This window comes from Hylobates moloch, unplaced genomic scaffold (genome assembly GCF_009828535.3).
Source record: "Hylobates moloch isolate HMO894 unplaced genomic scaffold, HMol_V3 SCAFFOLD_1, whole genome shotgun sequence".
Classification (NCBI taxonomy): Eukaryota; Metazoa; Chordata; class Mammalia; order Primates; family Hylobatidae; genus Hylobates; species Hylobates moloch.
Window position 1 is genome coordinate 133,128,429 of NW_026652276.1, and position 27,849 is coordinate 133,156,277.

The window sequence follows — 27,849 nt, forward strand, 5'->3', positions numbered from 1 at the left end:
TTTTCATCAATAAATTTAGTTTTTAAATCTTGTTTTTAGGCAATAGAAAATCCTTCATCGTTTCTAGAAGATAAACCCATACTAGAGAGAAAAGACTATTTAACCTCAAAGTCTACAGCATAATGAACAACCACAGGGAAAATGACAAATTTTTTTTATGTATGTATGTATGTATGTACGTACGTACGTATGTATAAGAGAAAAAATCCTTCTGTATAAAACTCACTGGATGACACCAATTTTTCTAAAAGTGGTAATCAATATTAGAAGGATAAAACACCATTTTAAAATTCATGTTCCAAGTCAGTTTTTTATTTTAATAACAATTACAAAATAGTGAACAATGCAAACGAAGCAATAATAGCTGAAATCATAAATTAGCCATGCATGCAGTTCATACTTGGTAGAGGGAGGTAGGAGGCACTGAAAGTATACTGTTGGACCAATTTATAATTACTCTAAAAACAAATCCCTCCAAAAAGGGAACCCAGGGACTACCCAGACAAGACGGAAAGGCTCTGATTCATCTATTAGACTGCATGGAATTTCAGTCTGTAGTGAGCAGGATATCTGGAACTCTATACATAAAATTCTGTGTCATATTCCTTCACTTAATCCACAGTATCATGTACCAAAGGGCAAAACTTTGCTCCATTTCTAAAAATAAACTGAGAAATTGTTCAAAGGCACATTTTTTTTATATAAGAAATAGCAATTTTAAACATTTTACCCCTTGTGACAAATAAGAAATGGCATAAAGCCACTACACATATCATTTGAATATAAAAATTTGTCCTTTTAAAAAAGCTCTCATCTCCCATGCAATTTTAAGAAATAAAATTTTCCCCAAGGGGATGGGAGGAATGTGATTTCATGAGAATCACTAAACTTGGAGAGAGTCCAGAAGATCTAAAATAATAAAATTGGTTATAAGCTGACAAATTTTATTGACTTAACTGCAAGTTAAGATTTCACTCTGCTGGCTTACAGGAAAAGGCTCTGACAAGTTAAACGAGAATGACTTAAAAATATAAATTCAAGTAGCTACATAAATACTCATAAAAGGTTATATAGTGTGTTGTATTTTTGAGATTACTTTTTTTGAGCCTTTTAAGTCAGTCAGTTTAGTGATTTAAATATGTAAACTGAGAGCACTGTAAAAGAATATTAGATATAAAAGAAGAAACATCTTTACCACACTCCAATCTGGCAGTGCAAAAATATAAGTATATAATTAAGGCTCCCTTATCCATCTAGAGTGATAATGGGCACTGACCTATCTATAAAAAAATAAAAGAGAACAAGAAGCCAAAAATAGAAGAGAAAGGTATACTTGAAGGAATTGGTTTACACTACTGTAATGTGAGTGTTAGATAACTCAATGCTATTTAGCCTGATGCTACTACAGTTCTTTTGGTGGAGAGATGGTGGAGTTACAATCATCAGGTGGCTGAATTATATATGCTGAGTTACTTACCCAAAGGAAAAGACTGAGGAAGAATAATTGGAAAATTCTGCAGTTGTCAATGACACATATATGTACTCAAAATGACAGGGGAAGTACAAAGAACAAAAAAAGAGAGTACCGGCTAACTATAACAAACAGAACAATCAGATCAGATTAATGTCTAGATTCTTAGGTCTTAAGTCCTAATAAACAAAAGGTTAGTAATGACAATATGATACCTAAACAACACGTCTATGACAGCGAAGGTGAAACAGAAGCCAAATAGATTTATTGTAGAAAGAAATGGCACAAGAAAACATTGGCATGCAAGTGTTTTTGATAATCATCTCTTATGAAATTTATAATAAATAGCATCTTTGGATTTATTTTGAATATGTCTAACTGGTATGGCTGCTTCTCTTTATTTGGTATTTCTATTAGTAGCAGAGTGGTCAACATGAAAGCTAAATTTGCCACATTGAGACCTCAAACCACGGTGGCAACACTGTTTATTTCCATGAAGCAGGGAAAATTCTTATGAATGAAGAACTAAGGAGTAAAATCACTGTTAGCTTATATACGACTTAAAAAGGCTTTTCAACCAAGACATTTCTACATGAAATTTAGTACTTCATAATGGGTATAGTTGTATGTACTTCACAAACTTAAAGATTACTAAAGTATGCACATAAAGGTAACAGTAAACAACAACAACAAAAAAAGGAATCAGAAGTATCAAGGTACTGACCCATGTCCTGAAGGAGCAATGAAGTATAAACAACACTGCACCCTGTTATCAGGCATCTGACGTCTGTTCACTCGTGATTCTGCATTTAGGTAGTCCTCAAATTTACTATCAATGTAGTCGATAACAGGCTGCCAGCTATAGAACGCAAATAAACACAAGTTGCAATTCTACATATGAATTAACTGATGACTGTTATAGGACAATAATCAGTATTTTCAAATAGGCAAAATGAATTTACCAGTAGAAGATATGTCAAGTTATTCTATATAAAGATTCAAAAATATAAATTATGTTGAATAAATCTTTATTATTTCAAAACTTTCCAAAGAAAATAAACTATTTATTGTCAAAACACAGCTAAATATTAGCATATTATTTACACTAATAAGTATAATAACACACTCCATAATATGAAAACAATTATATTCAGTTTTAAATTTCAAATGAGAGATTACTTTAAATAATAAAAAAAACTTCATGATGAACTTGGGAGTTTTAAGAGTCGACAGAAAATTACCTCAAAAACAATGTGAATTCAAACAAAAATAAAAGTATTATTTATACTAAGATAATTACTTCAGACTAAAATTTCATAGTTGTTTTCTTCACTTTGGACTTACAGAAAAACTGAAAGTCTAAATATCAGGTTTAAATTAGCATTGAGATAGAATTTATACAAATGGATAAAATTAAAGCGAACAGTTTTAAATTTCTTACAATAATGAGAATTCTTCTATTTAGCTATGTTATTTTAGAATACGTCTTAAAAACAATTTTATGATAGGTATTATCTCCATTTTATAGAAAAGTAAACGGGTTCAAAGAAGTTAAACAACTTTGTCAGATAAGTGGCAAAGTTGGTATACAAACCCAAGTCATGTTTCTTGAAGTTTGGTGACCTTTGCTAAGATGAGAAGTTTTAAAATGTTAAGAAGAAAAAGTTTAACCACCCCAGTACCCCAAATGGACTGCGAAGTTGTGAGGACAAACCCTTCTTACCAATTACTATTATCCACTGCATCTCCAAATCCTGGGGTATCAACTATTGTGAGCAGCAACTGAACACCACCTTCTTTGATTAAAACTTTGGATTGTTCCACCTGTAAGAGTAATTGGTGCAGATGTTAATATCATACATTACACCAGTGATTTCCTATAAGGGGTGATGGTAGGGATGTTCGAGTTTATCAAAACCAACTGGGAAACTGTTAGCAAATTAAATCTACCTACTACCACATTATCTTTAGAATCGATGATGGCAGGCATTGGAAATCCAGATTATTTGAAAGAAAAGCATATATACAAATAGTCTGCCAATCTCTTGGCAAATTCATACTGGGTTTATGACTCATACTTGGTATAAAGACAGAGGAACTGATAAAATAGTGATCACCACTAAAGACATGTAGTACTTATATAACTTAAATGTGCATCTAATAATACAAATAAGCAGTTTGAGTGATTTAATAATTCACAGAGTTCAAATGTAATTAATCAGAGAAGAACATCTAATCTACCATTTACAGTAAATGTCTTCCTGGACTATTCTCTATCAAGTTGGGCCCCAACCACTCACTCAAATAAACTTACTATCATTCCTTAATCTTTCTCAGCATGGATGTATTACCCTTGTATTTACGTTAGGGCTAGGATCCAATCCTTTTCTCAAATGTGATACTCCACATTCTGGACAATGTAATCAGCAAAAGTCCAGACGGTTTTTTTTTAAAAAAAAGTGTATTCTGGTAGGGTGAAACCTTACCAACTGATTATTGGACTTACATGATAACAACAGTTCCTGGAACAATTTAAGATATTCTGTAACCTCAAGCTCTGTATCAGAAGATGTATTATCATTCATCCTGGGCATATGCTGCTGTTAAATGCAAAGTATCAGTTTTCAGGAACCCAAGATAAAGCAAACACGGATTCAAATGAAAAGGGAATAATTCCTCCAGAAAAAATAGGCTTTCTCCTGATAACACATTTATATCAAGTCCTTATTAAGGCTAGAGGCTCCAAGTATGCTGATAAGCTAATTTACAAGACAAAAAGTTGGGGACACTTTTAGAGATAGCCTACTTCCTTTCGGCATGTTTTATAGATGCTACCTGATGCATGAAGAGACTAACATGCAGAGACTAAGATTGCTGAGCAAGAAAAGTCTGTAGCCACACTATCCAATAACTTTCTGAGATGATGGAATTGTTGTGTATCCACACTGCATCTCCAAATCCAGGGGTATCAACTATTATGAGCAGCAACTGAACACCACCTTCCACTTGTCCATGTGGCTACTTAGTCCTTGAAATCTGACTAGTGCAAATGAGGAGTTGATATTTAATTTTATTTAATTTGAATTAACTTAAATAGCCACATATGGCTAGTGACTACCGAATACACAGCAGAGGTCTACAGCAATCAAGAGTTTTCTGTTAAAAAAATTTTATTATCAGGAATAAAACTTATTAAAACTGAAAAAAATTGCCTGAGATGTGGACATGCATGACTTATCTTTTAGAGAAATAAGATGCCAAATTCTTATCTTTTAATGTTCTTTAAACTGCTTTGATCCTGATATAAACTATCAGTGAAAATTTTGCAGATCCAAAAGATATTTACCCACCAAATATATACTACTGGCAATCTGAATGTTAAGTATTAATATGTATTATCATTAATCTGTAGATTAAAAAAGTAAACATCAATAAGAGTTGTAATATTTAGGAGATCACTGTCACATACCACACAACTAAGATAACATGTCTATTATCAGGTTACCCTAATAACATGAGGGAGGCAAAATAACTCAGAGAAAACAATCAGATTCATCAGTGTGAGATCATAAGAATCAAAGGAAAAACTTTTTTTTTAGTCAGGGTCTCACTCTGTTGCTCAGGCTGGAGTGCATGGCAGATTATAGCTTACTGCAGCCTCACTCCTGGGTTCAAGTAATCTTCCCATTTCGGCCTCCCAAAGTGCTGGGCCAAAAAAAATGTTTAATGGTATCATCTCATCTAGTATAGGAGGTTTACATTTTATCTGGTGATCTTCTAACCAAAGGACAACCCAGTCAAATCTAACATCTCAATATCTTGAATTCACCTCCATCTCCTTTATAAAGACAGATCATTTATTCATGGTAACTGTGGCAGAAGCAGAAATATCCAAAGTAATCATACCACTCCTTTACCTACTTACTCTTTTAAATAACATAGTACTATATACTAGAAAGTGACACAACAATATAGTTAATCTACATGAATCATCTCCCAATTTTACTTCAAACTATTTCTGGTTCCTTTATTACCAAACAAAGCCCATTCTACCTTCAGTAATATGCAGTATATCAATTACACATTTTAACTTAACAGCTTAAATTTTAAGCTATTTCCCTGTTTTAAAAAAAAATCAGTTCAACAACTTAATTACTTATTGACTTGCTAAGACAAATGAAGATTGGTATTTTACACACTTTAAGGAATGTTTATAAAGCTTCTTTTCTTCTCTGGCCTACGAAATTCTGTGTATCCATACATGGTCAAATACAAAGAAGTCAGTGACATATGGAAGAGATCCAGAAAACATAACTGTAAACTAGTGCCATTCACAGGATCCAACTGTATCCTATCATCTGGTTTTACAAGTATCCTCATGGGATCCATGGAAAACAAATTAGTTCAAGTCCAAGAATTTCAAACTTTTCTTAACAAATCTATTCCAAATGGCCACTTTCCCATGCACTTTCCTTCAGCAGGTCACATCAACATATTTTATGGCATCATTCAGGGTTCTCTAAGATTAGCTGCATAATTTAATACCAAAAGAATGAATCAAGGGCATTTTCAACTGTTTTTTCCTGAAAAATAAAACTAAAGCTATCGTCTATGCATCATCTATGTATAATTAATCTATTGAGACCTCTTTTGGCATCTGAGATTCCAGAAATCCAAGGTACTCATTTTCTAATACTGAGTGTATACAGTATACAAGAGTTCCAGTATACTGAGTTTTTGGTTTTAGAATCTGAGGAAAAAAAGTCAAACAATGTTTATTATACAGCTTCATATAAACTAACCTAACTTAATGTTTACATGCCACTTATTAAGGTAAACAAAAAATGTTATTTAATTAAGAACATAACATTTTGAAGAGAGGGTTAAAATTTTCTGTCAAGAGCTTACCTCTACCTTCACTTGCTCAAGAGGTAGCATTACAGCCAAAACTCTGAAGACATTTGAATGGCCTGATACTCCACTTAGCTCAAACACAAGAACTATCTATTTTGCTTATTTATTGGCTCAAAAGACAAATGTCACCTTACATGTTTCATCGTGTTCCACAAGAAAATGAAAGAGGAAGTGACCAATAGTAAAACAGTTATGCTTAAAGAATACTTCCTTCTCATCAAGACCCAGAACTACTTTATTGAGAAGAAAGGTGATCCCAAAACTCTAACTTGGCCTTCTATTCTGAACCTCGCTACCTCTCATATCCCTGTCTCCTTACGCTGAGACCTCAAATCCCTTGCCCCTCTCATTTTCTATTAGCAACCTCCTTCCCAAAACCTTTATTTCTTTCCCTTTCCAACTCAAATCCCACTCTGGATTAACCCATCTTTCTATTCCTATACCATAAAATTCATGACCTTCAACCTCAACAAGAATTTCCCTGCTAATAATCCTCTTACGTGCTCCTTAGTCTCATGCCTCTCCCATTTCCCAGTAGGCTCTTCCCAAGCCCATGTCTGTCACAATGCTCAGTGAAGTACCTCATATCCTCACTTAAAAATGAGACCATTCCCAGTCTGTCTGAATCAGCACTGTACCTTCCATGGTACAGTTTGTGTGAAATATATCTTTTTCCTAAAGCTAATTTCTCAATCTGTTCTAGGGAACTGATTAATTTCCATTTTAGATTCATCTTGACAACTGTTTACACTATTTCCCCTCTATCTTCAATCTCTCATTTGTTAGAGAATGACTTGCCACAGGATATAACCATTCTCAGGTCTCTTTTAGAAATCATCAAACCACTCTCTGAGTCCTCTATACTCACTCCTAGGTATCCCTTTTCATCCCTTCCTTAATAGCCATCACCCATCTTCACTGACTCACCACTCACTTCTCAACCCACTACCATCTTGCTACCACTTCATTAAAATTTACCTTGCCAAAGTCACCTCTACAGCACCTTACAAAAGCATCTTTCTCACTAAGTCATAATTGTTTGTCCATATTTTTCCCACAATTGTGAGATCTTTGAGAACTTTTTGTCTATCATCATTGTAGCCCCAAAACTTAGCTTAAGACAAGTATTCAAATATGTTATGTGAATGGCTCAAAAACTCAAAACTGGCCAACTGTCAACCGGAGAGTTTCCTGATTGGGCTCTGTGAAAATTTTTCAAGGAGTCTATCAGGTATGTTACCCTAGAGATGTACATACTGCTTTCACCTTTTCTCACTTTCAAAACTTTTGCGCCCACTTCATCTACAATAGTTATTTACAAAACTTCAGGGACCAGCTGGGTGCGGTGGCTCACAACTGTAATCCCAGCGCTGTGGGAAGCTGAGGTGGAAGGATCAGTTGAGGTTGGGAGTTCGAGACCAGACTGGCCAACATGGTGAAACCCCATCTCTACTAAAAATACAAAAATTAGCCGGGTGTAGTACGCGCCTGTAATCCCAGCTACCTGGGAGGCTAAGGCAGGAGAATTGCTTGAGCCCAGGAAGCGGAGGCTGCAGTAAGCTGAGATCATACTACTGCACTCCAGCCTGGGAAACAGAGCAAGACACCATCTCGGAAAGGAAAAAAAAGAAAACTTCATGGACCAATAAAAAGTTTCAAAGGGGAACAGTGTAAAGTTTCCAACTAAGAACTTTAAAAAATCTAACAGTGTCATTACACAAAAGAATTATCTTAATACATTAAGAGAAAATTAAAATGGACTTTAATCTCAGAAAAAAGGATAATTTCTTCCCAAGAAAGGACAGATAATACCCTTTCAGTGACATGAAGTATGATTTAAAAATTTTCAAATGCAGGCCAGGCGTGGTGACTCACGCCTGTAATCCTGGCACTTTGGGAGGCTGAGGCAGGCGAATCACGTGAGGTCAGGAATTCGAGACCAGCCTGGCCAACATGGCAAAACCCCATCTCTACTAAAAATACAAAAATTAGCCAGGCATGGTGGCACACGCCTATAATCCCAGGTACTCGGGAGGCTGAGGTAGGAGAAACACTTGAACCTTGGAAGTGGAGGTTGTAGTGAACCGAGATTGCACCACTGCACTCCAGCTAGGTGAAAGAGCAGGACTCCATCTCAAAAATAAATAAATAAAAATTTTCAAATGCAACAAAATTATAAAATAAAGCTTAATTGTTAACATACATACAACATTGTAAGCAATATTTTTCCAAAAAATTTTGTTAATCTGGGTATCTGTATTTGATACTGAAACACGAACCAGAGCCCAAATGTTCAATTTTTTATTTCACTTCATTTTCATCAATCTTTTGGAAAAATATATGTATAAGTAAAAAATGGAGGGAACATGGTACCATTTCATTCCACTTGAAACATTCTGAAAGAACTAAGGTAAAACACTTCCCTCTCCTACTTTCACCCTGACAGACACACGATAAAACCAGTTTGCAGCAGAGCAGTTGTTCTCAAAATGTAGTACCCAGACTGGCAGTAATACATTCTGAGAACTAAACAGAAATACAAATTATTTGGGCCCTGCCTCAAACCTGCTATATAGCAACCCATGAACAAAGGGACTCAGCAATCTGTGTTTCGACAAGCCTTCCAGGTGATTGTGATGTGCGCTAAAGTTTCAGAAGCACTGGTATAAAGAATTCCAGGACTGGTGTCAGCTCGCATCTGGAAATGCACAGATATAACTCAGGGTCCTGAGGTCCAAGATAAGAGGTTAAGAATTAATCTTAATGAGCTTCTATCAATACTGAAAACTTCACTTGAATCAGAACTGCTATTTTACACACAGTAGGCTAAAAATCAGCTCTCTGTTCAGTGTACACAGCTTCCCATTCCTTCTAAGACTGTGAATGTGAATGAATATCTCCTCTAAGATACAAGTCTCTTTACAAATAGATAATGCCCAGGGATGAGAATATGAGATCGTGGTCTTTATTAAAATCTTGCTCCTTATTCAGCTACATAATAGGAGACGGTTTTTCTCCCCATTTTCATAAACGTTTGTCTTTTGAAACTCAGGACTGTATGTTTACCAGTCTAATATGTCTGGACTGAGATACAATACTGGTGGCCACTCCCCTCTACTGTGAGAGTTTATTAGCTTCCAAGGGCAGATCATCTGCTAGACTACTGGGCTTGGTAAGGAGCCAGGCAACTATTAAAAAGATTACATTCTCATTTTCTAACTACATTCAGGTTTCTTGAATGACTCTGACCCTGTCTGTAATATGGCATGTTCTTTCCTGAGTAAGTAGGCAGAAGAGTTTAGATGATCTTCAAGTGGTTTCCAGTATATAAAAGAAACACCTCCATGGTTCAATCAGGAAAGAGGACTTCTACAGGATTCTAGTAAGGATCAATCTGGTTCTCAAATGTTACAGGTCTTCTTTTTGGTAAAGAAAAGATATTTAACAGTGGTGCACAGGCCTCTGTCTTAAAAATCCTCCTAGAGATATTCTTACCTCCATTACCCCTTTGTTTTCAAGGTAAAGAGAGTTTCTGGGAAGATATTCACAACAGAGGAGGATATTTTTGAAGTGTTATTTTAAAGGAAGGTAAAATAAGTTTGGACAATTTATTTTGAAGCTAGGCCAATGTAAGAATTCTAATAAATTGAGGGCATGTCACATCTTTAACAGATGCTTGCCTGGGGAGAAAATGTCTGCAATATCTAAAATGTAGGGGGTTATTAGTTAGATTTTTAAAACTCCTATAAATCAGTAAGAAAACGACAGAAAATATTATCAAAACACTTTAATAACAGTTAATGAGCGCAAAAGACATGTTCAACCTCACTAGAAATCAAAGAAAATAGACTCAAATACCTTTACATCTTTATGCACACACAACAGCAATGAGTGCCTAAGTCCACCAAGACATACACAAGAATGTTCCTATTAGTAAAAAACTGAAAACCCAAAGGCTTATCTAAAATAAATAATAAACGATATACTGATACATTCACACAATGGAGTATCATACGATGATGAAAAAGAACTACACCCAACATGAGTAAATAATACAGACGTAATCTTCACTGAAAGAAAACAGATACAAAAAAGTATATGTATATAACATTCAAGAACAGGCAAATTTATCTATGGAGAAAGCAGTCAGTTAAGGTGTGTATCTTTGGGGGGTGTAATACTGAATGAGAGTGAGCACACAGAAGAAACTAGGGTTCTGGAAATGAACTGTATATTAATTTGGGTAGTGGTTAGTTTTACCTTGCATATCTAAATTCATAAATACCTAAATTAAGGTATTCATAATAGATACCCAAATTAAGAAAGTTCAAAGTTCGTTTTCTCGCTTAGGATTAAAATTTCCAGTATTTATCACAAAATAAATAAGCATGTAGGATCAAGTTTTCAGAGCATAATTTTGCAGGTAATTTTAAATCTCAAGCCCTATAAAGGTTACCAAAAAAAAAAAAAATCCTAAAATAGAAACATTGAAAAGGAGAAATAAGAAATTCACTTCACAAAATTACTCCTTTGGGATCTAGTTACTAAACTGCATCTTGTAGTTTGATATATATGAGTTACTGCCCAGAATATACAGACTGTCCCTCCATCCTGTGCACTGGGATGATCACTACCACTTCTTCAAATCCAGCTAAAAGCATCACTGCCTCAATGAAGCCTACTCCAGCCAGAACTGTTCACTTGCCTCCTCTCTGCTCATGTCCTATATATCACATAGCAGAGCTCACCAACAATATTTTTAATCAACAGTTTAGAGCAGTGCTGCCAAATAAAAATACCATGTCAATCATATAATTTATAATTTTCTTAGTAGCCACTTTTAAAATAGGAAAAAGGCGAAATCAATCAATTTTATTTAACCTGATACATCCAAAATATTATCACTGCAGTATACAGTCAATATAAAAAATTACTGAGATTTTTTTTTCCATGCTCAGTCTTAGACATCTGTGGTATATTTTATATTTGCAGAACATCACAGTTCAGACCACCTACATTTCAAAGATTAATAGCCACATGTGGCTACAGGCTGCTGTACTATTTAATAAAAAGTGCATATCTAGAATCTAGCCCCTTGCTCTATGAAGTATGATCAACCATCCAGCAGCATCAGCATCACCTGTGATCTTGTTAGAAATGTAGAAATTGCAGCCCATCTCAGACCTACTAGAAGAACTAAATTTAACAGGATACCGAGGGTTGGAATGCATAGCAAAGACTGAGAACTAGTAAATTAGATCACATATACCTTGGGAGTCTTACAGAATTGCTATTGCCATTCGACTATGATATGGTATTATCCCACTGACTAATATAGAACACTACATTTAAATAACAATAGCTTTTCTATAAATCATGTTTTCTCTACACTATCCAATGCAATTTTCTGCAATGATGAAAATCTTCATATATGTGCTGCAAAAAATGGCAGCCACTTGCCAAATGGGCTGTTGAGCACTTGAAATGTATCTGGAGCAAATGAGAAATTGCATTTTTAATTTAACTAATTTTAATTTATTTAAACATGTGGCAAATGACTACCATACTAGATAGCACAACTCCAGGGGAATTGGTTACTATGTCACAGTGTCATCTCTAGGAGAGTCCTCTAGACAAATATGGGAAGTTCTAGTCAAGATAATTCTTCTGATGAACTGTACTTTTTTTTTTTTTTTTTAATTTTATGTAGTCATATTTACCATCTTACACTGGCTAAGGGCAAATTTGCATCTTACCTCTAAGGAAGCATAATAAAAGTTACAACATGTGCTTTGTGTGTATTAATATTATTCCAGCTTATCAATTAGCAATACTAATATCCATACCTGTACAGTCTTTTTAATTCTATGAGAAGGACCTGGATACTCTGGAGAATACAAATCTGTGAGGAATAATGAGTTGATTAATGTTGACTTTCCCAATCCAGATTCACCTAAAAGAAATAAGGGAAAATATCTGTTAAACTCACCTACTTTACCCAATCTTAAATATTCAACAGATGCTATAATCGAACTTGCTTTATGCAAGTACTTCTTGGTGAGACAATGAAATGACATTAGAAAATATGCTACAGAGAGTAAGTATCTTGTCCTCAGTTGCTTAGCTATCAAATTAGACTCATGTTTCCAAGGATTCTTTTCAGTCTTCTAATTATACCACTTATATTCATTAAAAATAATGTATCTAATAATCTACATTTTTAACAGTAATGTATTCCCAAAGAAAAATGTCATTATTAAAAAATCCAAGTTGGATTATATGTCACTGCTTGAGTGAAATAAAGTTTTTCTTTACTAATAGACAATAATGAATGACCAAAACAAGAAATCATGCAACTATAAAAAGCAAAAATCTGCTAATACAAAGAATAATTAATCACAATGAACATCTCTGTATAAAATTCTAAATCACAAAAAATACTTTCTAATTCAGCCACCCATCAGCCTAAATATAAGGGTGCTTCTCCCAAACCAGAATCCAAAAAGTCTTAGGTAATTACTTTTTATATTGCTTCTACTCGAGGTAGGAGGTAGACATGAAGGAAGCTAGGGCATGATTTTTACTCTGATCACGTACTCTTTTTTGACTCTCCATGTCTAGTCTAATATACAGAGTCTAGTGTATAGTAACTATTACAAGTATACGAAAATATAAATGCCTTCAAGGTATACATAACCTAAGGTTAAAATAAATTATAAACCATATTATGATAATTAACATGGCACAGAGTTAAAGTATTTATTGTCAATAATTCACTCAGAATAATAGGCATGTTTAGCCTAAGTAACTGATGTCACAATATTTTTATGTCTAGGAGGAATTCTTTTTATATTAGCTCTCAAAAGAGATAAGATCCTTTCCACATGGTCTGGGCTTACCCCTTTGACTGAGAGCATGCCAATTTTTACTAGATGTAAAAATGCCAAAAATGTCTAAGTCACAGGAAAGTAACATGGGTTGGCCACACTCGATTCTTTCTTAACTCTTATACCTTGAAAGCAGAAAGACTGGAATAAAATCCAAGCATTTGGATGTTATCAGAAATATCTACAATATTTCCTTTTGGAAATATAAATGAAAATTTTAGTATATACAATAATGTTTTGGGAAATTAAAAACAAAAGTATGCTAATTAAAAAATTAACACTGTACTCAATAAATTATGTTTAGAGTTTTTTTTTAGTTTTTTTCCCCTTTTTATTTGTGGTGAGGAGTGGGGGAACAAGACGACAGAGGACAAAGGGAAAAGAGAGAGGAAGAAAAATAAAAGTTTGAAAGGTAACACACTAAAATGTAAATAGTGGCTGCTCTGGGGATAGTACAATACGGATGATTTTTCTTAGTTTGTTATACTTCTGGGTGCTGTAAACTTCCTTCAATATGATTCTATTATTTTCATAATTTAAAAAGTATTATTGAGTGGCATCAGCAAAACGGCAAATTAAAAAGCTCAAAGCCTCATTCCCTCACAGAAACACCAAAAACAACCAGATACTAGTTGAATTAACCTTATAGGATCTGTGAAAAACAGTCAAAGGTCTACAGAACAAAGCAAATGCCCAATTAAGAAAAAAATATGCAAAACTTTTGTGACATTTTTCTGTGATCTTGTCCCACCCCTTCTGCAGTTTATCTGGGTCTCAAGGAGGCAGCAAACCCATTCCCAATTCATTCCCTTCAAATGAGCAGGAAGAGTGCAGACCTAACTTGTAACATTTTAACCTCTCTGGTCTGCCAGAAGAACTGATTCCTGTTTTGCCTAACTGGGACCTCACTGGGTGAGAGAAGCAATGGGCACCATTTATGAAAGCTGCAAGGGGACACAATAGATGTTTGGGGCATAAGATTACAGTGGGTAGATACAATAGACCATCTGAGTATCCAGGTGAGACTCTTTGGGAAATTAAGACATTCAAAAGCAGCCATGCATACAGGAGGAATTGAGAAAACGACCCCCAGGCCTAGGCAACACAAATGCTCAGAAAAGAAGACCTTAAGCTTTCACCTTGGGGTGATCACTAGGTTAAGGGCATGCTCAACTAATCAGCAGAGAAATGCCCCAGTAGTACACAGCCAGTGTGCAACGGAGAGAGGTGACTCTTTCAAATACTCAGTTTTCAAAAAACATCACAAGGCATGCAACAAGGTATAGGAAAACACAGCACATTCCAAGGAATAAAAATTTCCAGAAACCATTCCTGAAGAAATACAGATATTAGATTTATTAGACAGACTTTAAAGCAGCTGTCTGAACTATGCCCAAAGAGCTAAAGAAAAAAAATGAACCAAAATGAATGGAAAACAGGAAAATAATAAGCAAAATGAGAATATCAATAGAGAGAAATTATAAAAACAGAAACTGTAGAGCTGAAAAATACAATAATTGAAAACTTCACTATATAGATTTAATAGCAGAACTGAGTAGGCAAAAGAAAAAAACCCAGCAAATCTGAAGACAATTGAAATATCAAATCTGAGCAGAAAGACAAAAGAAAGAAGAAAATTAAACAGAGCCCAAGAGATTATGAAACAAATCAACTGGACCAATATATACCTAATGGATGTTTCAGAGGAAGAGAAATGAACACAGAGATTACATGAAGGAAAAAACTTCCCAAAGGTGATGAAACTGATGAATCTACAAATCCAAGGATCTCAACAAACTCCAAATAAGAAAAACCCACAATACCAACACGATTACAATCAAACTGTCAAAAGCCAAGACAGAATCTTGAAAGTGGCAAAAGAGAAGCGACTCACTGCATAGACAGAATCCTCAAATAAGACTATAAGCCAACTTTTTGGCAGAAACCTTGGAGGCCTGAAGGCAGTGCAATGATACATTTAAAGTGCTACAAGAAAATAACTGTCAAATGCAAATTCTGTATCTGGCAAAACTGACCATTAAAAATGAGGTAGAAATAAAGACATTCGCCAATAAACAAAACCTGAGGGAGGTTCATTATCACTACACATGTATTAGAAATACTGAAGGTAGTCCTTCAGGTTGAAATAGAAGGATTCTATAGACAGTAACTCAAAGCAATATAAAGATATAAAGATCCCGTAAAGGTAAATGCAAGGGCAAATATAAAAACCAGTATTATTATAATTTTGGTTTGCAAGTTCACCTCATATTTTCTATGAGTTTTTAAAGGCAAATGCATTAAAAAATCATGAATCTGTGTTAATAGGCACATAATGTATAATAATGTAATTTACGACATCAATAACATAAAAGAGGGACAGAGCAGTGGACGTGTAGTTGTTCAATGTGATTTAAGTTAAACTGGTATAAAAAATTAGACTGTAATAACTTTAGGATATTATATATTATCCCTATAATAACCAAAGAAAATTTCTATAAAATATACCAAAAAAAAAGAGAAGGGAATCAAATTGTGTCACTAAAAAAAATCAAGTAAACACAAACAAAGGCAGTAATGGAAGAAATGAAGGACAAAACAGCTGAAAGACATACAGAAAACAAAATGGCAAGTTAGTTCTTCCTTACTAGTATTTATATGTAAATTGATTAAACTCCCCCAATTAAAGTCACAGAACGTCATAATAGATAAAATGACATGACCCAACTGCATATCTGTAAAAGACACACTGTAGATCTAAGAAAACACACAGGTTCAAAGTAAAAGGTTGGAAAAAGATATTTCATGCAAATAGTAACCAGAAAGGTAGAGAAGCCACACTAATATCAGACAAAATAGTCTCAAGTCAAAAACTATTATCAAAGATAAAGGACTTCAAATGTTGATAAATGGGTCACTTTGCCAAGATAATGTAACAATTAAAACATATATATACACCAAACATCGGAACTTTAAATTATGTAAAGCAAACATTGGTAGAATTAATGGGAGAAACAGACAGTTCTATAATAATAGTTGGAGACTTCAATACTCCAGTTTCAATAATGGACAGAACAACTAGACAGAAAATAAACAAGGAAACAGAGGATATGGAGAAAATTGTAAATCAACTGAAGCTAACAGACATAGACAAAACACTGCATCTAACAACAGCAGTCTACACATTTTTCTCAAGGGCATGTAAAACATTTTTCAGGAATGACTAAAAGAAACAAGTCTTAATAAATTTTAAAGAATTGAAATCAAGCAAAGTATTTTTTCCCATCATAATAAAACAAAACTAAAAATCAGTAATAAAAGGAAACTAGGAAAACTGACAAATATTTGGAAATCAAACAACATATTCTTATCAACCAATGAATCAAAGAAATCACAAGGGAAATTAGAATATACCCTGAGACAAAATAAAAATAAAAACCCAACATGCCAAAACTTATGGAATGCAGAAAAAGCAGGGCTAAGAAGGAAATTTATAGTTGTAAACACTTACATAAAAATGAAGATTTTAAATCAACAACCTATGTTTACACCATAAGGAACTAGAAAAAGAACAGCAAACTAAACTCAAAGCTAGCAAAAACAAGAAAAAATAAAGATTAGAGCAGAGATAAATAAAAGAGATTTTAAGAATAGAAATTGGGCCGGGCATGGTGGCTCACGCCTGTAATCCCAGCATTTTGGGAGGCTGAGGAGGGTGGATCACCTGAGGTCAGGAGTTCAAGACCAGCCTGACCGACATGGTGAAACCCCGTCTCTACTAAAAATACAAAATTAGCTGGGTGTGGTGGCGCATGCCTGTAATCTCAGCTACTTGGGAGGCTGAGGCAGAAGAATCACTTGAACCCAGGAGGTGGAGGCTGCAGTGAGCCGAGATCATGCCATGGCACTCCAGCCTGGGCAACAGGAGTGAAACTCTGTCTCAAAAAAAAAAAAGAACAGAAGTCTGCCAGGTGCAGTGGCTCATGCCTGTAATCCCAGCACTTTGGGAGGCTGAGGTGGGCGGATCATGAGGTCAGGAGATTGAGACCATCCTGGCCAACATGGTGAAACCACGTCTCTACTAAAAATACAAAAATTAGTTGGGCGTGGCAGGGCATGCCTGTAATCCCAGCTACTCGGGAGGCTTAGGCAGGAGAATTGCTTGAACCCGGGAGGCGGAGGTTGCAGTGAGCCAAGATTGCACCACTGCACTCCAGCCTGGCGACAGAGCTAGACTCTGTCTCAGAAAAAGAACAGAAATCAGCAAAACCGTTAGTTCTTCAAAAGAATAAACAAAATTGACAAACCATAAACTAGATTGAGAATAAAAGAGACAGACTCAAATTACTAAAATCAGAAATAAAAGTGGGGGCTGGGCGTGGTGGCTAATGCCTGTAATTTCAGAATTTTGGGAGGCCGAGGCGGAGGGATCACTTCAGCTCATGAGTTCAAGACAGGCCTGGGCAACATGGCAAAACCCTGTCTCTATTAAAAATACAAAAACATTACCCTGTCCTGGTGGCACATGCCTGTAATCCCAGCTACTCAGGTGGCTGAAGCAAGAGAACTGCTTGAACCAGGAGGAAGAGGCTGCAGTGAGCCAAGATCACACCACTGCACTCCAGCCTGGGTGACAGAGCAAGACTGTCTCAAAAAAAAAAAAAAAAGAAGTAAAAGTGGTTCATGGTTTTCTTAGTTAAGGACTGGACTATTTGCCACCACCCCACTCCCCCTTTTTTTGAGTAACTTCCCTTTTTGGAAACAGTGATGAAGGTTTCTCCCTTCATTCTAAACAGTATGTACACCTCATACTACTATCTACTATCAAATTTCTAAATTGTTTCTGCTTTTTTAATACTCTTTAAAAATTAGCAAATACCTAATTATGCTTTCAGTTAAGATAATATCTTTTCCCATTGGATTTTTTTCTTTATCTTTTAAATCCTTAACATTGACTATGTAAAATAATACGCTGTATACCCTGAACTCGGCTATGAGATATTTAACATATCAGGGGATATATAAATAATAAATTAACTTCCATCAATTCCTAGACTACTTACACTGAAATCATGGACCAAAGCTTTCTAATTCAATTCCCAAGTGGCATTTTAACCAAGCTGTTTTGTATTTCAAGAAACTTGACCCACGGTTATGAAAGTTTAAAAACGTATCAAATGTGTGGGAAAACTGCAATTTAAAGATAAATGATTAGGTTTCCTATTTTTTTAAGATCAATTACAGTGTGAACCATAGCTACACTAACTGGGTGATCTCTATCAAAGTAAACACTGCAAACAATAAAGGGTATCATTTGGCCAAGAAAAAGATATTTTCTGATTCCAATTCAACATTGCTCCTGTGTAATGTGTTTCTCTAGTTCTCATTTCCACATTTATTCTTGAGTTATTTCTATGTTAGTTGTAGTTTTCTTTTTAAGTTGGCTCTGGGCAAAGCAAACCTTTCATAACAGATTGATAAGTGTTCGATTTCCTGAATTCTAAGACACAATTTTGCCCCCCAATATTTCTAAAAACAAATGTCTCATAATCAAAATGTAATTGACTGTACTATTTACCTCCCTCAAATAAAAGCTGATTATATGTTTCAGAGTAGATCTTATCTTAGAATCAAGGAAGCAGGAACATCAAAACACTTCTTCCCCTGGAATTGAATTCAATTAGAAAAGCCAAATCAAAGAGACCTTAATTGTTTTTTCCTATAATTGAGAACCTTATATTTAATTTTCAGAAGAATTTATTCTGAACTAAAGTGATTTCTATTTCCTTATAAACTGGAAGATCCCAAAGAAACAGAAAGCTTTAACACAAACCTCTATGAGAAATAAGGAAAGTAACCAAGACCATCTCCCCACACCTGGAGGCTCATGAGGTGAAACAAAAGCTCCCCCTTGAGTTATATGCCATAGGGGAAATGATCCTTAAAGAGCCAAGTTTCATTCAGGGTAAGGAGGCAGAAAAAATGGGTATCAAAAAGTAGTTGAGAACTCAGTCTGCTTTTTCTGGTTCTGTACATAAGGAGCTTGGAAGTTGCCACTCCATTCTAAGAAGTAAAAAGCTGAACAGATCTGATCTTTAAGAGCAGTGAGGACACAAGGCAATGATCCAGCAATTGCCCTTCTTGATGTTTACCCAGCTAAGTTAAAAACTTATATCCACACAAAGTCTTGCACACAGGTATTTGCAGCAGTTTTATTTATAATTGCCAAGACGTGGAAGCAACCACAATGTCCTTCGGTAGTTGAATGGATAAATACACTGTGGTACATCCAGAAAACGGAATATCACTCAGCACCAAAAAGAAATTAGCTACCAAGCCATGAAAAGACATGGACCAATGTACACTGGTGAGTGAAAGAAGCCAATCTAAAAAGAATACAGACTGGATAATTCCATTATTATAATTCCATAATTACAGTGAGCAAGATACTTGCATTTTCTGTTTTCTTACATTATCAAATTAGTATAAGAGTATGAACTATGAGGACTAAATTAGGTAATATACGTGAAATCTAAGCACAGTGCCTGGTACACATTAAGTGCTCAATAAGTAGTTATATTATTTCTGTGATTCATTTAAGGAAATTAGAAACACATGAAAGTTTGACATGACAGAGGTAAGAATATAAATAACAAAATGTTAAAAACACTTAAGGCAAAAACTTGGAAACAATAGGAAGTTGGCAAATTCCACATTAAAAGACTAACAGGTCTTTTGGATATGGATAAATCAAGCGCTTAAAAAATAAAAATGATTTAAATAATATGCTTAATTGTCAAATATATATACACAAATTTCTACCCAAAGAATAAACATATTTTTGAAACCTATGGAATACTTAAATAAGGTGATCCTATGTAAGGCTACACAGAAAAATAAATCAATGCTGGAACCTACAGATCATATTCTCTGAATTCTCTGTAGTGAAATTAAAAATTAATAAAAAATAACACAATCCATCTACCTAAATATCTCTCCTTAACTCTTCCTATGTGAAAATTACTCAAATACAAACAAAATGAGTATTACACATAAAAATCTAAGAGATCTGACTAAAGTATTTGGAGAAAAACTCATGCTTAAAATAAGCCTAAAGAAAGTAAGTCAACCATCAGGATGGTTCTTGGTGAAACTGTAAACTGGTACAGCTTTTCTGAAGAATAATTTGGTAATCTATCAAAATTTAAATCTACATGCCTTTTGACCCAGGATTTCACTTCCAGAAATGTACATTACAGAAGCATTTATATGTGTGCCTAGAAATCCAAGGAACCTAAGCACTGTTTGTAACTACGAACATCCATCTTCATTAATAGCTGACTGTATAAATCATGATAAAGATATTATAGAATACTACATAATTGCTAAGAATATACTGACAGGAATATTCAGTGTGTGTGTGTATATATATATATAGTATATACAGTATATTCAGTGATAGGGAAAAAACATTCACAGAACAGTACTTATAGCATGGTACTGTTTACACACACAGAAAAATTGACATAGGAATGCCTGGTGTATATAAAAGTATAAAAAATGCCAAAAGACTTGCACCAATTTAATGCTTATCTCTAGAGACAGGACTGGAAATGAAGGTGAGAGAAAAAAGGAAACTTGCTTTTTACTAAATATCTTTAGAATTTAGTTTTTAAAAAATAAAATGCATATTTTATAAGCTTTTCTTTCTTTGGGAAGCTAAGGGGAGGGTAATAATAAAAGGGAATATACCAACTTTCTAATAGTGTTTATTTCTAGATGGGAAAGGTTATGAAACATTTAAATTTTTCTTCTTTATCAGTTTTTCTATAAGAACCATAAATTATATAATATTTAATTTTAACTTTTAATATTTAAAGGGGCTGATAATATGTTATACTACAAAGAAGTCAAGAATGCCTGAGAACAGGCTGCCTGCAAATATAATGATTGGGAGTACTGGGATAAAAGTAAAGAGAAAAATGAGTATTGAGTCCAGTAAGAGACTACAGAGTAAATGAGAGGCAGGCATCAGGCACAGGTTACTGCAGATGCTGGCAACTACAGCTCCAGACAGCTGTACTACAGGAATTCTCAATCTTGGCACTACTGACATTTTGGGTTGGGTAATTCTTTATTGTGAGGAGTGTCTTGTTCATTGCAGCATCCCTGGCCTTTACGCATTAGAAGCCAGTTAGCATCCCTCCTCCCCAGCTGTGGCAACCAAAAATGCTTCCAGATGTTGACAGATGTCCCCTGGGGGGCATTTTTCAAATTTTGAATCCCCAAATCCTCTAGCACTGATACCACTATGCATCAAAAATAATGACAGTGACAGCCAGTAAGTTATAAATACTTCTGTGTGCCAGTATTTTACAAGCATTGACTTTAACCTTTATAATACCATGAGATAGATGCTACAGGTTGTGTATCACTTATCCAAAATGTTTGGGAGCAGAAGCGTGTTGGATTTGGGGCTTTTTCAAATTTTAGAATATTTGCATTGCTCATCAGTTCAGCATCCCTAATCTGAAAATCCAAAATCCAAAAACTGGTTCAATGAGCATTTCCTTTGAGCATCATGTCAGCACTCAAAGTTTCAAACTTTGGAGTATTTGAGATTTCAGATTTTTGGATTAGGGACACTCAATCTGCATAATTATCAATGCCATTTTAAGGTGAAAAAACAGAAACAAAAGTGAAATAACTTACTAGTGCCAAACAGTTAATAAGCGGTAATGTCAGTATTTGATACCAGGCAGTATGTTCTACTGCCTTTCTAAATACCCACTCTCATTTATCCATTAAAGACTCTGTCCCAAAATTCCCAACTACCTTCCTAATCTGGTTAACCAGGTTGGACCATATCTGACACGGGATATTTTACCAGTATCTTCATTAAAAATAACACTTAATATTTTTATTCAATAACTGTAAGAAAGACATTGAGCTAGGCACTTTACATGCATTCAATGACTTCAATAATCACAAAACTCTACATAAGATTCTTTACACAATTTTACAGCTAAGTAAACAAAACCTCTGCAAGTAACTTGCCAATGACAAATATCTCTATCAAGTAGCAGAGCTACAGCTCAATCTGAATGGCAAATCTCATGTCCTTAATCATACTATACTTCCCAGACTCTGAGCAGGCGAAAGGAACATGCTTCTTGACCTCTATGTCCTGGCCCACTTTCTCTCTCTCCCCCCGCCAGGGGAGAGTCTCACTCTGTCACGCAGGTTGAAGTGAGAGGCACAATCATGGCTTACTGTAACTTCTGCCTGCTGGGCTCAAGTCATCCTCCCACCTTAGCCTACCGAGTAGCTGAGACTACAGGTGCATGCCACCATGTCAAGCTAATATTTTTTTAAGAGATGAGGTCTCACTATGTTGCCCAGGCTGGTCTCAAACACCTGGATTCAAGCAATCCTCCCACCTCGGCCTCCCAAAGGGCTGGGATTACATGCTTGAGCACCAGGGCCACTGATTTTACTGCACTAACCACAATGAGTTTCAAATGGAAAAGTAAAGGATAAAGCAATTAAAAATTTAGAAGAAGAAGAAGAGAGAAACTAAGTTCCATAGCCTTTATTTATTTTTTATTATTTTTATTTATTTTTTATTATTATACTTGAGGTTTTAGGGTACATGTGCACCATGTGCAGGTTTGTTACATATGTATCCATGTGCCATGTTGGTTTGCTGCACCCATTAACTCGTCATTTAGCATTAGGTATATCTCCTAATGCTGTCCCTCCCCGCTCCCCCAACCCCACAACAGTCCCTGGAGTGTGACATTCCCCTTCCTGTGTCCATGAGTTCTCATTGTTCAATTCCCACCTATGAGTGAGAACATGCAGTGTTTGGTTTTTTGTCCTTGGGATAGTTTACTCAGAATGATGGTTTCCAGTTTCATCCATGTCCCTACAAAGGGCATGAACTCATCCTTTTTTATGGCTGCATAGTATTCCATGGTGTATATCTGCCACATTTTCTTAATCCAGTCTATCGTTGTTGGACATTTGGGTTGGTTCCAAGTCTTTGCTATTGTGAATAGTGCTGCAATAAACATACATGTGCATGTGTCTTTATAGCAGCATGATTTATAGTCCTTTGGGTACATACCCAGTAATGGGATGGCTGGGTCAAATGGTATTTCTAGTTCTAGATCCCTGAGGAATCGCCACACTGACTTCCACAATGGTTGAACTAGTTTACAGTCCCACCAACAGTGTAAAAGTGTTTCTATTTCTCCACATCCTCTCCAGCACCTCTTGTTTCCTGACTTTTTAATGATGGCCATTCTAACTGGTGTGAGATGGTATCTCATTGTGGTTTTGATTTGCATTTCTCTGATGGCCAGTGATGATGAGCATTTTTTCATGTGTATTTTGGCTGCATAAATGTCTTCTTTTGAGAAGTGTCTGTTCATGTCCTTCACCCACATTTTGATGGGGTTGTTTTTTTCTTGTAAATTTGTTTGAGTTCATTGTAGATTCTGGATATTAGCCCTTTGTCAGATGAGTAGGTTGCAAAAATTTTCTCCCATTTTGTAGGTTGCCTGTTCACTCTGATGGTAGTTTCTTTTGTTGTGCAGAAGCTCTTTAGTTTAATTAGATCCCATTTGTCAATTTTGGCTTTTGTCGCCATTGCTTTTGGTGTTTTAGACATGAAGTCCTTGCCCATGCCTATGTCCTGAATGGTTTTGCCTAGGTTTTCTTCTAGGGTTTTTATGGTTTTAGGTCTAACATGTAAGTCTTCAATCCATCATGAATTAATTTTTGTATAAGGTGTAAGGAAGGGATCCAGTTTCAGCTTTCTACATATGGCTAGCCAGTTTTCCCAGCACCATTTATTAAATAGGGAATGCTTTCCCCATTTCTTGTTTTTGTCAGGTCTGTCAAAGATCAGATAGTTGTGGATATGCATCATTATTTCTGAGGGCTCTGTTCTGTTCCATTGATCTATGTCTCTGTTGTGGTACCAGTACCATGCTGTTTTGGTTACTGTAGCCTTGTAGTATAGTTTGAAGTCAGGTAGCATGATGCCTCCAGCTTTGTTCTTTTGGCTTAGGATTGACTTGGTGATGCGGGCTCTTTTTTGGTTCCATATGAACTTTAAAGTAGTTTTTTCCAATTCTGTGAAGAAAGTCATCGGTAGCTTGATGGGGATGGCATTGAATCTATAAATTACCTTGGGCAGTATGGCCATTTTCATAGTATTGATTCTTCCAACCCATGAGCATGGAATGTTCTTCCATTTGTTTGTATCCTCTCTTATTTCATTGAGCAGTGGTTTGTAGTTCTCCTTGAAGAGGTCCTTCACATCCCTTGTAAGTTGGATTCCTAAGTATTTTATTCTCTTTGAAGCAATTGTGAATGGGAGTTCACTCATGATTTGGCTCTGTTTGTTTGTGAGTGGTGTACAAGAATGCTTGTGATTTTTGTACATTGATTTTGTATCCTGAGACTTTGCTGAAATCTTGTCAGACTGAGTACTTCTACCTACCCCTAGTATCAAATCCCACATCTGTCCTGAAACTAAATCATAACCTCTTTAGAAGGCTGAGAAAGACGGAAAAAAGAACATTTTACAAGATACAATAATAGATCTATGTCCTTTCAAGAATAACACTGATTCAGTGAATATTCTTCTAAGGTACTCAGTCAAGTACCTCATACAAATGAGGTATTTGTAGGTTATTATATTGACTTAATTCAAGTACCTCATACAAATGAGGTATTTGTAGGTTATTGTATTGTCTTAATGATTCTATTATCATGACACAGAGGTTACCAAAATGTCATTCAAATAAGCCTGATAAAATACAGTTTATCTCCCATAAGCAAAGTCACCTTGCTCAAATCATTGTGATTGGGAGCTCTAAAAACAAGCTATTTTGTAATGAGTGAGCAGTTCTTTTACTTGGTAGCAGAGTAAAATATAGCACATGACAAATACGAAAATAGTTTGGTAATACTATTATTCTTCCCTGGAAATTTTTCCTAAGAAGTACCCTGAAGACGTAAATTAAGTGTATTCCAAATTTTTCTGTGCTTCCTTAAGTATCACATACCCTTAATCCAAGTTATCTCATTTTTTTTTTTTTTCAAAAGTACCAATAATTGTAAGAAAGCAGTTGTGTAACTTTGGAAAAGTCTAGGGGCAAAGGTTATAGTAGTCCATTAGAGCTTAAAATTTCCTTGAAGTCTCTTATCTCAGGTCCATCAATAAATTCGTCTTGTGACCTTGGGCAAACCATACTTCTGTGTGTCAGTGCCCTCATCTATGAAATGCAGATAAAAGCAGTACCTACAACAACACAGAGTTGGTGTGAGGAATAAGTGATCTCATTAGACTCATACCTTGGCACAGTGGACACTTGAATATCAGTAGGTAGTTGCAATGAAATGTATTTTATTACTATTCACGTTTTCTCACAGAAAAAGAAAGGACCCTAGTGCAACTACTAAGAATAAGGGTCAAAGGTGAAGCACACAGCCTTAAGAAGGGAATAAACATTTGAAACAGGGATGCAGGGGGGTAAAGTAGAAGAGTAAGGTTGGCAATTTATTGACACCAAAGGGTACTGGCCTCAAAATAAATAAAAAGGAATGTTGAAAGCAGTGAGGCTATGCCTGAGTTTGAACATTAATATTAATTTCTACTCACATTTAGTAGAGTAATATTTACTTCCATACCAAAATGTTAAATGGCCTATAATTACAAGACAAAATATAGCAGCCTTATCTAATAATCTCAAAGTGACTTATAACTACAATTGATCCTTGTTCATTGGCTTTACTAGAGGGAAGTAGTATCATTAATGCAAAACAAGAGAGAACTATAATCAGTCCTATCAAATCAAACTCTACTTAAACACAAAATCTGTGGAAACAACCCAAATCAAGTGTACTTCTGCATTATTTAGAATAATATATACACTAGCTTAAGAAAAAAATTACTCAAGATAAAGAGTATCTGTAACATTTCATATTTCTTCAAACTAGTATTTTAATAAATCCAAATAAACTTTTTTGAATGTTCCAAATTAATGCCTATTTTACATTTATTTTGACTTTGAAATGCATTATACATGTTTTGCAACAATGTCATTATCATTCCCTCATTTTACTGCAGTTTAAGGGGAAATAACTGGATTTTAAATTTTTTTGTCTTTGTTAAAACAAAATATAATATTTACAATTTAAGGTGTTACTCTATGAAAATTATGAAACAAGAGTAACTAGAGTCAGTAATACAAGACATGTACTTCAACCTAATAAGCAGGTTAAAATAACCCATATCCATCTTATCTTTGAGGACTTGCCCATGAAAGCCACATATTCTATCATTATTCAAGAATGTTAAATTTCAAGCCTAAAAATAAAACACTCATCAAATATTTGTTTATAAGGTTTTGAAGAAAGTCACAATAATATTTGTTTGTAATAGCTAACATCAGTTTTCTTCAGGTCTTTGGGATTGGGATCCTACAGTATTTATAATAAAAGAATTTGAGAAGTCCTGCTTTAAAGATGCTTGCTTATCTTTGTTTTACTCAGCATCTCAACTTTGTATCCATTTCTTATTAATCTCTAGATTTTCTGAGACTAAAGTAGTACCTGACACTTTATAAGTGATCATTAAATTTTTATCAAATAAATGAATGAGGAATGCAAAGATAAGATGTAGTCCTTGATCTTAAAAATCTTAGTATGGTAGAAGAGGTAAGATATGCAAACAAACAACGAACAAACAAGGCAGAATTTTATCAAAACCATGAATGAGATACCCCAAAGCGACAGAATTTCAGGAAACTGAGAAATCACACCAGCCTGGAAAGCAGGTCACATTTCAATGAGGCTTTGAAACATGGAGTATCATTTCAATAAGCATTTCAACTTTCTGGGATATCTGTAAATTCAAGGAGCCACTTTTACCATTTTGTAGCAATTGTATAGAAAAGAAAGCAAAGGATTTTTAGAAACAGAATCTTTAAGTTCTTTCAGAATGTTTTACCATGTTAAGAGTTGAGGCAAGAGGAAAGCCTGAGAGGAGCTGGTGATCACACTGTGGAGCTTTTTCTACCTTGTTCCTCTAACTCCTTCCTTCATTTTTCTCCTGGGTTTTGGAATCAATTTTGTTCAAATTCAAATCTTAATTCAATCACCTACAAGTATATGACCTTGATCAAGATACTTAATTAATTAAATGCACAGGGCTTGACATTTTAAAAAGCACCTTAAATGAAACCTATTAAGAGGTGAGACAGCAACAAACTGTAGTTCTTAACCAAAATACATATTAGTGTTGTCTCAGGAGCTATTTCAAAACAGATGATCATATTCCATCCTAGACCCAAAGCCCAGAATATCTAGGCAAGTGTTTCCAGGAATACTTTGAAGAAGCTTCCAAAATGATTTGAAAGGTAGATGAAATTAAGAAATTCTTATGTTCATGTTGTCCTGTCCATAAAAAGAAAATTAAGAAATTCTAGTAAATAAAGGATGACATAGGGCAATATGCCAGATTACATTATCATTTAAAGATCGCCCACAGGAAAGGATCCT

At 35.0% G+C, this 27,849-nt stretch overlaps 1 protein-coding gene across 3 annotated transcripts in view; it reads right to left on the reverse strand.

Moving 5' to 3' along the window:
• Window positions 1-27,849, reverse strand: part of SEPTIN7 (septin 7) — a 102,718-nt gene that overhangs the window by 29,579 nt on the left and 45,290 nt on the right. For 2 of the 3 annotated variants that reach the window (XM_058445737.1, XM_032758325.2), the window contains exons 3-5: window positions 12,232-12,338; window positions 3,195-3,295; window positions 2,196-2,330 (exon numbers count right to left, since the gene is read on the reverse strand). In XM_058445737.1, the coding sequence (XP_058301720.1) occupies window positions 2,196-2,330; window positions 3,195-3,295; window positions 12,232-12,338 (343 nt within the window). Of the gene's footprint in view, window positions 1-2,195; window positions 2,331-3,194; window positions 3,296-6,379; window positions 6,540-12,231; window positions 12,339-27,849 lie in introns of those variants that run through there. The other variant, XM_058445744.1, reaches the window with a different exon arrangement.